Genomic DNA, 13033 nt, shown 5'->3' on the forward strand with positions numbered 1-13033 from the left:
TCAGTTTCCTGAAGAAACTGTTCCCTTGCAAAGGTAACCAGGAAAGTTTGTGTAAATTAAAATGGCAACTGGCCAATCTGAGCCATTTCAGGCAATCCAGAAACACACACACCAGATGCACGTTGGTTTCTAAAGAGTAATTTAAATACATTAGTAAATCAATGGCATTGACAGTTTGATGGACTATGATGGAGGAGTCTTCCTCTGAAATATCATCTCCAAAACCTGCAAAGCTCTGGCAACTGAGTTGTTACAACTTTATCATATTTTTAACTTTCATCTTTTCAAAAAACTTCTTAAGTGAGATTGTTTCATCTTAAATTTATGTGGATTTCTCTCCTGCTGACTTGGCCCCTGACTTTTCAGGGTTCCTGAATGTCAAATGTCCTTTTGCACTGTGGAGGGCCAGGAGAAGCCAGTGAGAGAAATGAGGACCAGCTCTGCCTTGATGAGGTTTGGGTCTGTCAGAAAGAACCTGGCTACCACTACTGAGTAGAGCAACAAATTATTTCTCTCTTTTTATCTGGCTGGCATATACTTATGGCCAGGGGTATGTTAGAACTCTTCTATGTCAAAAAAAAAAAAAAAAAAAAAAAAGTGGAAAATTTTTCAAAAAAAAAAAGTAATAAAAACATTATGGGGTGTGTCGCAGGAAGAACATCACAAGGTCACATTAAATGATCACATCACTCAGCACCAAGGCATGACCCCTCTGCAGGTCTGACCTCCAGCAATCCAAGTATTGCCAAGGGAAGGAGTCCCAAGTCTCCAGCAGAGGCTGTGGGTTTGTCTACCCTGCCAGCCCAGAGCTATTCATGATGGGACTTGTGTCAGACTCTGTTTGGCCATTCCAAGGGAATTAACTGGCACTTACAGAAACAACATCTTTCTGGTTTCAGCACATTTGGGGAGTTACCTTACTGTCTTCATCAGTAATAAACTGTTCTTGGCTAAGGTCATCTTTCATCTACACAGTAAATAAAACTGTCACTAAAGCTGAGTTTCTGTTTCTCATCAATCAAGTGATACAATAAAACTCAGAGCACAGTACTTAAACAACAATTTTTAGAGAAAAGGCAAACCTTAAGGAAGTTTTAGTATAATCTTTTGCTCTCAGCTGATCAACATAACAGATATAGTAATTTAGCTGGAGAAATGTAAAGCATACAATAATCAGATTGCCTTCAGAGGCAAAAATCAAGCTAGCTTTCCAGGCCTCATTATAACCATTAATTAAATACTTACCATCTCCTCGGTTAACATCCAAAGAATGTTTAGCAAAAATCCAGCAGTTTCAAGAAAAAAAAACAACCCACTCTACCTTATCTATTTAATTCCATTTCAATTATGTAGGTAGCTTTACTGCTATCAAGGAACATTTCTCATGTTTATAAGAAGGAATTCAACTGAAAATATTAAAATATGTTCAACATGCTGCTTATTTTTATCTAGAGGAAGATAAATTATTATATGTATGCAAGCACTAAAAGCAGTTGCCAGAGAAAATAGGATTTATTCTCGTCACACCTGCAATATTTCAGCCACTACATGAAAATACTTCTCTTTCTGAAACAATTAGCTTAATTTGTAGTGAGCTCACACAGACTTTCACACTACTACTCTTCTGAAAATTCTTGCTTGCCTAAAATATGATGCTCAAGCTTTTTCCAGTACATTAACAAATAGCATTGTTTGAGGGGGAAAGACCAGGCAGAAATATTACACCCTATACTCTGCAATTCTCCCAAACCCCAGATAATCCCACACCAGTCAAAACAAATGAGTCAGGTTGCCAAAACAAGTAGTTACATTTCCCAATCTTCTGATAACGTTTTACGTAAATGCAGAAGCAGATCTGGCACAGTCTGGAATCCGGGCAGGGCAGATCTCTCCCAGCACATTCCACTTTTCCAAACCCAGCACGTCAGCAGAGCCTCCATAACACAAGATGCACACCTTGATCTCTGCAGGGCTTAGGAGGATGTGGGGTTTGTTTGTTCACAATTTTTAGACAGATGGAATCTCCATTTTTCTTGTAATAATGTAAAATAAAGATAACGGTGCCTGTGGGGGATGCACACTGACTTGGGGTATTGAGTTCTTCCACAAACCACCCTCCAAAAGGATTTAATAATAATAAATCCCAAACCCTTGTGCCTTGTGAGGTGCAGCGTGGCCACTGCCCTCTGCACACCCAAGACCTTGAGATGGTGTCTGACCCTCTGAACTCCAAGTTCATGGAGTTTTCAACTCCTTCACCTCCTGTTTCGCCGAGAACAGCTTGTCCTACTTCTCGTGAAAAGATTGCCAAAGATAGGGAATATTTATAAGGAATTTTTATCTATCTATCCAAACCAGAACATTCAAAAATCATGACTCACAATCCCCTCCCAAATCATGGGATTAAATTAACATATCATGGGATTTTAAAAGATGCTGTTTTAAAAATTATGGAATACATAAACTTTGTTTGTCATGCATCACCTAAAAATATTTACACAGCCAGAAACTACAAATTTTTATCAAGAGTTGAAAGAACCAAAAGCTCACCTAGGGAAAAAAAATAATCACATATTCATAAGATTCCTGGAGGCTGGACCTTTAAAAATAGTCCAACTGTAACAATTCATCACATGTAAATTTATGGGATTTGGCAACAACACAGTTGTCTCCAGGGATGTTGGAAAGAGGGCGAGTGCTCTTGGTTAACCTTATTTTTATTTTTTTTAATAGATACAGCATGCTGAAAGTGCCCTACTAAGTATTTCCTAACTCAGCCCATCAATCAATTTAGAGCATTATTAAAACACACAGCAAAGTGTGCTTATCAATGCCCAATCACTAAATATTTTGGAGTTTGTTAACCAAAACTCAATGCATTCTGGAAAAAGATCAGGTGGGAAAAAAAATCACAATTTCTGAAAGCACATCCTGTCCATGCCTTTTGCCTAGAGCAATCAGAGGTAGGAAGCCAGATTTAATAAAAAGTAGAGAACAAACCATTTTCGAGTGGTTGTTCACTTTTTTTGTTAAAGGCAAAGACAATTTCATGGAAAAAAACCACCCTTTACAGTTTTTATTTTTTACTGATTTTTGGTAACAGTGAGGGTTTTTTTTTCAGAGTAAAAACTAATCAAGTTCACAAATGAAAAGGTGATAGGGTAGAAGAGAAGATTACTACCCTTAGCATTTTTTCCTTAGTTTAAAAATTCAAAATATCACAATTATTCCTACCTGTCTCCAACACCTGCTGTACCAGACAAGGTCACTGCTACTTCTCAGCCCAGCCTGCATGAGTTCAGCCTCCCTTTGCTTTTCAATCCCACAGTGCTGGCTGGTGGCTGTGATTACTTTGTGCCTTTTTGCCACAGTTTACTAACTCCAGCTCTGGCACAGGTGAGGTGACAGACACCAAGTCTGGTGGCATCAGACACGGCGTGTGGCTTTGCTGCCAGGTACAGGCTCATCTCAGCCACTGCTGTCACAGCCTGCTCCAGCAGGTACCAGGTGCCAGTAACTGGAGCTGATTTGCAGTTTGTGTTTTCCTGTGTTCCAGACTCCTACTCCTGAGGAATATTTACCACCCGAAACCAAAAACACTGCCATAAGGTGTGAACAACATCAAGTCTCTTTTGTTCAAGAGGAAACACAGGCAGTGGCTGGTGTTTTCCAACATGCAGTAATTTTATAAACATTTACTAACAGAGCAACTTCCACCATACCCAGCATCCAATCCTTCTGGGATTGTGGCACTCAGACTCCTGCATTACCCAGATCTCCTCCACAGTGAGTACAAAGGCAACAAGAAGAACTCAGCAAAGCATTGTGTCAGTCACAAAGCTCACAGGTCATTTCCAAAGTGCAGAAAAAAATGTTGGTTGAATGCTATTGCTTGCTTTCTTTCTAATCCTTGTTCCAGCCTGAACAGTGAGAAGTTGATATTGTTCACGTGGCCCTAATTCCAGTGCCTCATCCCTGTGGCTCCCTGTTCCTTCCTATACTTGAAACCCCATTATACTGAAATAAGATAATACCAGACAAATAACTCTGCAGTTTGGTACACACATTTGGAACAAAAATGTAGCTATTTTGTTGTTTCCACTCAAATGACCCAGTTAATTTCAGTGTTAACATCAGCTGTCAAAACATCCACTTAGCAGATTTGCATCCCCTATTTATTCAGAAAAAAAGGTGCAATAACCAAGCAGTTATCAGAGAAACAGAAAACACTACAGAGAATGGGTGTTTATGTTTAATTCTTGCTATTCCATCACTGTCTATCACATACTTAGTACATTATATTTCACACTTGGCAGCAGATAAATAAATCAAGACAGTTTGTGGTCATACTGGAGATACCACTATTTTCCTTTTGGGACTAATGCAGCCCAGTGAAACTCATGAGAGTGTTCTGGTTGCATCTTTCCAATACAGCCTTTGCAGAGCCAGCACTGCCACCTGTCCCTCTGTGTCTGTGTCACCCACCATCCCCTTCCCCTCTGACCCAGGGCTCGGGGGGACACACAGCTTTATCTTGGCCATATCAAGAGCCAGCAAGGGAAAGAAACTCTTGAAGGAAACTCTTCAAGGCAAAGACAGTGCCACCATCCCAGAGATGGCTCTGGCTGCTGTGATATTTGCTTAGCCCATACAAAGTGTTCAACTCCTTCCCTGTTTTTCCCTCCTTGGGGGGAGAGCACATTTCCACTCTGAAGGACAGAAAAGCCCAGGGTAGCAGCTGACATTGGCTGCCTGGCTCCAGGCACACTTTGTCCCACAGCCTGCCTTACCTGTGTAGACAGCATCCCCGTTGTCCATAGGAAGCAGCTTGCTGGCAGCTGCTCTGCGGTACACCACGTGTGTTCTGCCTCCTCCCTCCTCCTCCTCCTGCGCCCCCTTCTCCAGGGGCTCGATGAAGAACTCGTCCTTGTCCGTGCGGATCATGCCAGCCTGCAGCACAGGGCAGAGATGGAGCACTTTGCATTACTGCACATACAGCAGGAGCTGCAAGCAAACAGCTACAATATGCTTAAGCACACTTCAGTGCTCTCTGGAGAGCAATCAGGATGCAGGGAGGAAACCAGGTGAATTCTTTATTAGAGCAAAACAAAGCATCGTTTTCCCAGCTTGACAAGAAAGGGCAAAAGGCACAACTCTGAACCAAAAGGACTTCTCCTTGAGCCACACAAGCCAAGTACAGGTCTAAGAATCTGTCTAGGAAATCACCCTCTCCATTAAAAAACAGCTACAGTGAAAGTTACTATGACCTTAGCTATCCATCAGGCCCAGACCACTCCAGTGTTAACTATTTCTGCTAATCAGATCAATGCCATAAGCTGGTTCTGATGTGCAGTTCAACAGTCAAAAGTTGTAGAATCAGCCTTTCTGTTCAGAAGGAAGATAGAAAAATACTGCATCCTACATTCAGGCTGCTAAGCTTTGTGATTATTTCCCTTGTGACACCAAGAGCTCAGCCAACAAAATAATCTTTCAAGAATTAGCCACAACTAGTTTGAGTGCCAGTTAAAAAAAAAACAAACAACTTATTCAGACTGGACCAGATACCCTGGTATGAAAATATGCACTTCTACAAAGCACCTCAAAGGAACATCATCCAAGCAATTCTCATTGTGTTCAGGAGAAACCCTCATAAAGACTGAAAACTTTAAAAAAGAGAAGGAATTTTCATCATTTTTATGCAAGTGAAACAACTTGGGCACCTGGATCACCTGGGCTTGTCTCCTCTTGCAGTCCTGCCCAACTGCAGGAGGTCACAGCAGCCAAGAGCTACTTGCAGAGATGGTTGGCTTGAATCAATTTTTTCTGCATGTTTGCACATCTATGTCTGAGAACTCCAGCTACTGAACTCTCAGCCTGCAGACAAAGTCTTACTATTAACACAAATTAAATTGTTCCAGATCCAACCTGCAGAAGATCCTTCATCACATTCTTCCCCACTGTGCCCAGAGATGATCCTGGAGACACTGCAGTTTCAAACTTGCACTGTGACACTCTCCATCCTGCTATCTGAGCTTCTGGGAGCCCAAATCCCCTGCTCAGTGAAGCCTTACCTTAAGCTTCCAGGGGAGCCAGTTTGGCTCCTTTGAACCCAGTATCCTCACTTGAAACAAGTACATCTAAACACACTTATCATATTCCAGCACTAAAGTTCTCATGCAGCACATATTTTTCTCCTACAAGCAGCAAACTACATTCCTACTGCTATAAATACAGTATGTTCACTGGTTCCCTCCTTGGAAAAATGTCAGGTTCATTTGTCATGTCTTAACTTACATTAGGCAAGATTTTCAGTCCCAGACTTCGTATATATAATGTATACAAAAACAGATTGAAGAGGAAGAATTAAAGAAGCAAAATTATATCAAAGCAATTTAAGCTGATGCCATCCTGCCTATATAGAGGAAACTTAATTTGAAGTCATGTCCTGTTTCTTCTTAACTAATTTAGATTCTACATCAGACACAGAAAAGGTGAGACCAGCTCAGCAGCTCAAGGAAGTCAAGACAACCAAGAAAATATGTGCTGAACCCAAAGAGACAGCAACTGATCTTTTACTGTAAAGTGCAACACATTAAAAATTCAGGCTTGATGTTACTCTCTTTTTAACGTTATTCTAATTGCATTACACACACCTTTCTTCTGGATATTAAATATTACATCGAGAAATTTGGAAATCTTTTTATGATAAATGTACAACTAAACATCAAGAAGGAACAAGCATTTACAAGTTCAACAGCACAGGGCACAATGCACATGCCATGTACACCCAGGAGAAATACAGTGAGAGCTTGACTATCATGTGAAAAATACATGATTTTGGGTTTTGCAAATGAAAAAAGCATCTGGTTGTGCACATGTTCCTATGCATTTTTTGATACATTCAGCCTAATATTAACTAAGCAGCTAATGCCAGACCTTAGTTTGGAATGTAGACCATAATTCAGGAAATGTTGCTGTGCACTGTGTACAGCAGGGAGTACTGATGGGAGTTTGGAGGAATTTAGACCTTCTGAGAAAATTAACAGAGAAGCAGCTTCTGCAATTAGTAGTTGAACTGATTGGACAGAGGAATAACTGTTACAGGTGAATTTTAGCTTTCAGGGTATGGTGGCCTTTTGGAAATGGAAACAGTTGGTCAGAGCGAATTCTCCTCTCTGAGAGGATGATGGTGACACCCTGGGACAGGCTGTAAGACTAAACAGAATGAGATATTTGAATGCTGGATCCCAAGACATAAAACAGTGCTCAAACACTGACATTTTCTGCAGATCATTGCCCATTTTTGGTGCAGGGAGATTCATGTGCCACTGGAAGCTGCCAAAGAGCAGGACAACATCAGGTACACTCTACTTCTTGGATGAACATGGCATCACTTGTACACCCCCATGGCAGCATCCCTTCTACTTCTGTAGGGGTGTAAAAAGGAAGAAATTTTACCTTCAAACACAGAATCACAGAATCTCCTGAGCTGGAAGGGCCTCCAAGGACCATCAAAGCCCAACTCCTGGCCCTGCATGGCTGAATATTCTTTTTCTCATTTTAATCTTGGACTACACTGGAATTTCCCTTTCTTTTAGAAACCCATCAGTTATTTTTGATCAGAAATATTAGGAAAGAATGTATGTTTGAACTGTAAAATAATTTTACATTTGCATATATTGCATGTCCTACACAGTCTTTGATTTAGCCAACATACTGTCATGAAATGAAATAAAATAAGAAAGAATGGCTGTTCCAGACTTTAAGAAGAAAATTCATTTAGATGGCAAGGCAGAGTTCCTACAGCAATCCACAGTTCAAGTCATCTGCCTAATAATATAACCACAGCTATAAATGATTCATTAAGAAATATGTGGGGCTCCTGAAAGTCTCCACCACACATTTCCTTACTGCTTTGAGCAAGACATTTAACCTCTTTACTTCCATTTCTCCACCTCTGAACCAGCATAACAACAGTCTTGCAGGATAATTACAAGGCCTGATTTGGTTTGTTTTTTTCTTTTTGTCAAATGCTTTGAACATGAACATTTACACAAAGTAAGAGCTTAAAAGTACCTGCTATCTGTAGGGTTTTTCTATCCTATACTGATCACCACCCATCCCATGAATGTTGTGCTTCCAGGCATTATGGGTTGGCAGTGATCACCCTGCCCTACCACCCTGCAGCCACATATACACTGTGCAACCCATAACCAGGCATAGGATTGTGCATCTCCAAGGAAAGGAAGTCCAATTCTGGAAAAAAATGCTAAGCTCTTACCTCTTCCTCTCCTCTTCTGGGACTTTTAACCTGAAACTAAGCTGAAGATGGGAATATTGATGATGGCAGCTGCAATTGTGTCCTGTGACTAATGAAAATATAAATTAATACAAAAAGTGTTTGCCTTTGAAATTGAACCAAATTGTAGCAAAGAGCCTATAATATCCCACTATTTCCCAAAGCAGGACATCCCCAGGCCTTCCTTCCAAGGGCTTTTAGATCCCAGCTGCAAATTACTCAAGTCAAGCACTGCTTGGCACTCATTAATATGCATTAAAGACTAGAGCAGAAAACACTTAATCAAAAGGAAATGGCAGTTCAGAGAATCAAAACCTCTGCTAAGGTTAGCAAGGCAGTTATTTAGAAGTGAAAACCACACAGAAAAAAAAAAAAAATCACAAGGAAGACTGAGAGTGACTGCCCTGTCTAATTGTGACATGAATTACACTGATAAGCCACAAATCACTCCATTTGTGGATCACATGGAGTTGGGGTCTAGAGTTCCCCTAATCTCTTTTGAGGGTAACAGATCCTGTGCATCCCTGGATTCCTCCTCCCAAGGCTTCCAAGGACCACAGGGTCTCCATATACTGGCAAAGGCCACAGCCACATGGGCTTTCTGCCCAGGTTAAGGACACTAATCCCATCCCACACAATGCAGGTTTCTTCTCCCATCTCAACATCCCCAGCCCCTTCTGCATTTCCAAAAACATTCTTCAGAAGCCTAATTTGACAGAAAAACTGCCTGGCATATTTAGATCTACAGAAAACTCCAAGTGTTGGAGTGTTGGCTCCTGTGGATAATTAAATGTCTTTCTGGCTCTGCACTTGGTGAGAGACTTAATTGTCTCCTCATTGCATTCACATCACAGCTCCTTGTTCTGGGCTGTAATGAAGAAACCCATCCAGGGGCTGCTGCAGGACTCCAGAGCCTCAGCCCATCCTGCAACCACAGCTTTAATTAATGTTCCTTTTCTTCCTCATTAGTACAGATTTTCAAAGTTTCTCATTGCCATATAAAGGCAGATTTACATCCTAATCTCTGAGCACAATACAGAGAGGAAGATAAAATTAAATGCGAACAAACACGAAATTAGTATTTTTTAAAAATCCATGTAACTGGTTAATTAATTAAATCAGTAACCTAGAAAAATAGTGTTTCAGAAACCCTTAGACATAGCATTTCTTTAAATAGAGAAAGATCTAATTTTTTTGATTCTGAAAGAGGTAACTAGCAAAATTACATACTTGTGCATGAACAAATCCTAAATAGAGTCGTGAAATATAGGCTATTTTCTTGACACAAAAGTGACATGCAAACTATCTGATATTTACCCTCAGTGCCTGGGTTATGAGCTTGCACTCCCTGCAATGCCAGTGAACACTCCAGATGGGAACTGGCAATATGGGATTCTCCCAACAATCAATTCACAGAGAATCTGAGAAAGATTTGCATTTAAACATAGAGTTGCCAAAAATACTCTGCAGATGACTTGAAAGGGAAAATATTTCTATTTTCAGGACAAGACATTGGACAAAGTCTTATTCCATGTTTATATCAAAGTGCTTTTGACTAAATACACAACTGTTCTACATTTGACTAAAGTGGCACTAGCAGAGCAGAGAATTTGCAAGCAAATCCCACATGTAACTTCCATGATCCTTCTGTAGGTCTTGAAGCCACAGGGACATGCTTTTTCCAGGCAACAACAGATGTGTCCTTCCCCTATGAAAGCCAAGTACAGAAATATTCTTTGCTCAATCACAGTGGAATGAACCTGATGCACCAGGAGCTCCAGTGACTGGTGCAAGTTCACCCACAAAGTCTGGGGCAGAGATATGGATTTGCCACAGACCTTCCCTGTCCATGTGGGATCTCTCAATATTTTCCCTTGTGCAATGTGTTCATTCCCAACCACACAGTACATTGTTTCAGGAATAGATGAGTTTGGAATTTTTACTTCCATTAGCTTAATTCATGTAGATAACAATAAAATAAAATTAAATTAAATTAAAAAAAAAAAAAAACCTTCTTATGTTACATTTGCATTCAATTATTTGAGAACATGCCTCCAACTACTGAAGCATTGCAGAGGAAGAATTGTGTAGTGCTGCAAATTCATCTTCCTTTACAGCAAGGCAAGGGAGGTACTGAAGGAATTGTGGCAAATATTTGGAACATACTGTGCTGCATGCTGCTGCTGCCCTCAATCTACACTGATCTATTCAGGCCCAGACTGGATGGGGAAGAAAGTTTCCAACTGATCATACATATTTCTATTTCTGTTAGTATTTTTCAGCTTATTTTTCAAGTTTGCAGTGAAGTCGTGTTATTTTCACATATCCTCGAAATAATTAAGGGGGAAAACAATTATGGATGCAGGTAAGAATTACACAGCCAGACACTGAGAGGCAGAGCCTTCTATGGAAGCTGTGTGTCCCTTAGGGCCCCCATTTATCCTCTGCATGGGGATAAGGTCACATTTTTACTGCACTTTGAGATCTACTAATGAATAGCACCATACAGGAATTATTGCTACTAAGAGCTCTTTCATGACAGGCTGTTTTCTACAGTCCTTGTTGCTCAGGGGAGGATGGGTATCCATCCATTCATGCATCTACAGACTTCCACTGCTACCAAAAATAAAATTTTGTCCCCAGAGCCCAGCTTAGTCACTACACAATTGCAGGTGTGATTGATAACAGCAGGGGTACAAATCTGAGCCAATATAACCTGAAGTTAAGAGAACTGCATTAGTTTAGAGCAGATGGGAATCTGAACCCAAATCTTGCAGTTTTATGGTATAATTCATTTTAGAGACTCAGAAGGGTTTTCTGTGGTTTTTCAGAGGCACAATAGTGAGACAGCCTGTGTCTCATTCTCAGAGAACCATCCAGAATACAGACACAATTAAAGGGATTTCACAAAGCAATGCCAGCAGCTTTCAAGACAAGGGTCTTGGCCAAAGGGCCTGGCTTTCACCAGCCAGCAATGCTGAAAACATTGCTTTCAACTTCTCTGCCTTTACAAGAAAATTACCAAATTCTCACCTCTGTCACTCAGCGCCTGCCCAGGGCCAGCAGCAGAGCAGGGCACAGCCCCAAGAACTCCCTCCAGGAAATCTCCTGCCTCTGTCCCCACAACCTGCCCTGTCCTAGCAGCACCTCAGGTATCCCAAGAGACAAAGCTCATTTTCAAGGAGTTTAGATAATACACAAACCCAGAATTTTCTGCATTTGCCACAGATACTCCTCTTGCAGAGCACAGCCTGCAAAAGTCCAAAGAGGCTCTGAAGCAGACAAATTCAGAGCAGATCTCCCTGCAGCTGCTGTGCAGGGAATAGCCTGGCACCTCTGCCAGGTTGGCTCCACCTTTTGGATATCTCCACCTCCACCACTAGGAACTTCATCTCCAGGGAGCCCAGCTATGAAAGGGTTACAATTGTGTCACTTTTTAGAGACAAGCAGCTCCTTTAGCTAAAATAATGCATAAGCAAGAACATTTTGGAAATTCTCTAGGCTTGATGCCCACAGGTATGTAGAATTCCAAGTGGGAAAGAGGTGAGTTATTAAATAGCTGTTAAGAATGAAAATGACAAATGTGGCAGATCTTGCAGACTCAGGGGATTCTAAACTTGATTGCTGTTGTTGCAAGCAGGGAATAGTAATTGCAGTGCCCTGAAACAGAGTTTCTCAACTTTAATCTTGCAGAGAGGAAAAGCATGAATATCAAGTCCATGGATTTGCTAACAGCAAGATCCAAAAAGATTAACTTTCCCAATTTTGACACACAGAACCATTTGAAATAAAGCATTTCTGAGGACACTTTGACAAAGCACATAGCTGCGTTCTACCCTCAGCAATAAACTTAATTGACATTCTGCAAGAAAACAAAACAAGTCCAACTGGAAAGCTCTTCAGCTCAATCCCTCACAAAATGGGACAGTTGCTACACAAGTTTCTTTTCAAAAATATATTTGCTTAAGGCACAAATCACCACCCACTTAAGTCAACGGGTGTCACATTCATAAGTCTCAAGGCCAGAATTTATAAATTGATTCATAAATACTAAAGCAGTTTAATCTGATATTCTGTATAATACAGGCCAGAGACATTTTAGCAAAGCACCACTGCAGCCTCCCAAAAACTGTCTGCAGCAGGGCTGGAACAGATCCATTAATGGGTAGGAAACAGAGTCCAGGTCTTTGCTATGGTAAACAAGATAAAAAGATCCAGACCACAGAAAACTGCAGAAAATTGTTTATTGTATATTAAAAAAAAAAAAAAAAAAAAAAAAAAAAAAAAAAAAAAAAAAGTTTAATCTATTAAATTCATCTGAGTGGAAACCCAGCATTTAAAGTAATTTCAAAGTATCTTATAAAAGTCCTGACTCTTCCCTTAGGAAGATGCTCTGCTGCAGCAGCATCTCGTTTCAGTGTGTGAACTGCAGAGCAGCAGGAGCCAGCCCTGCCCTGCCATTCCCATTCCTGCTCCTCCCAGTGCCACCCCAGTGCCCAGTGCCCACACAGCCACACCATGGGCAGGGTCAGGGAGCTCACCCCAAAATCCCCTCCTAGGAAGCTGGGCCCTTTGGCAGAACCCAGTGCTCCTGGTCTGCAGCCTCTGACATTTGCACCACAGGGAAAGCAAGACCCCCAGCAGGTAAAAACCCTAAAAACCCCCACCTGGGAGAGAGCATCTTATCTCACACACGCTTCATACTGTTCCATGAAACAGCTCATAACCCAAAGC

General features: G+C 41.0%; 1 protein-coding gene across 1 annotated transcript in view; it reads right to left on the reverse strand.

Moving 5' to 3' along the window:
• Window positions 1-13033, reverse strand: part of ADAMTS2 (ADAM metallopeptidase with thrombospondin type 1 motif 2) — a gene marked incomplete at its 5' end in the record, with an annotated part of 171886 nt that overhangs the window by 104637 nt on the left and 54216 nt on the right. The window contains 1 exon segment of the mRNA XM_079320047.1: window positions 4791-4950. Within this exon segment, the coding sequence (XP_079176173.1) occupies window positions 4791-4950 (160 nt within the window).

Source organism: Erithacus rubecula (genome assembly GCF_903797595.1).
Source record: "Erithacus rubecula genome assembly, chromosome: 16".
NCBI lineage: Eukaryota > Metazoa > Chordata > Aves > Passeriformes > Muscicapidae > Erithacus > Erithacus rubecula.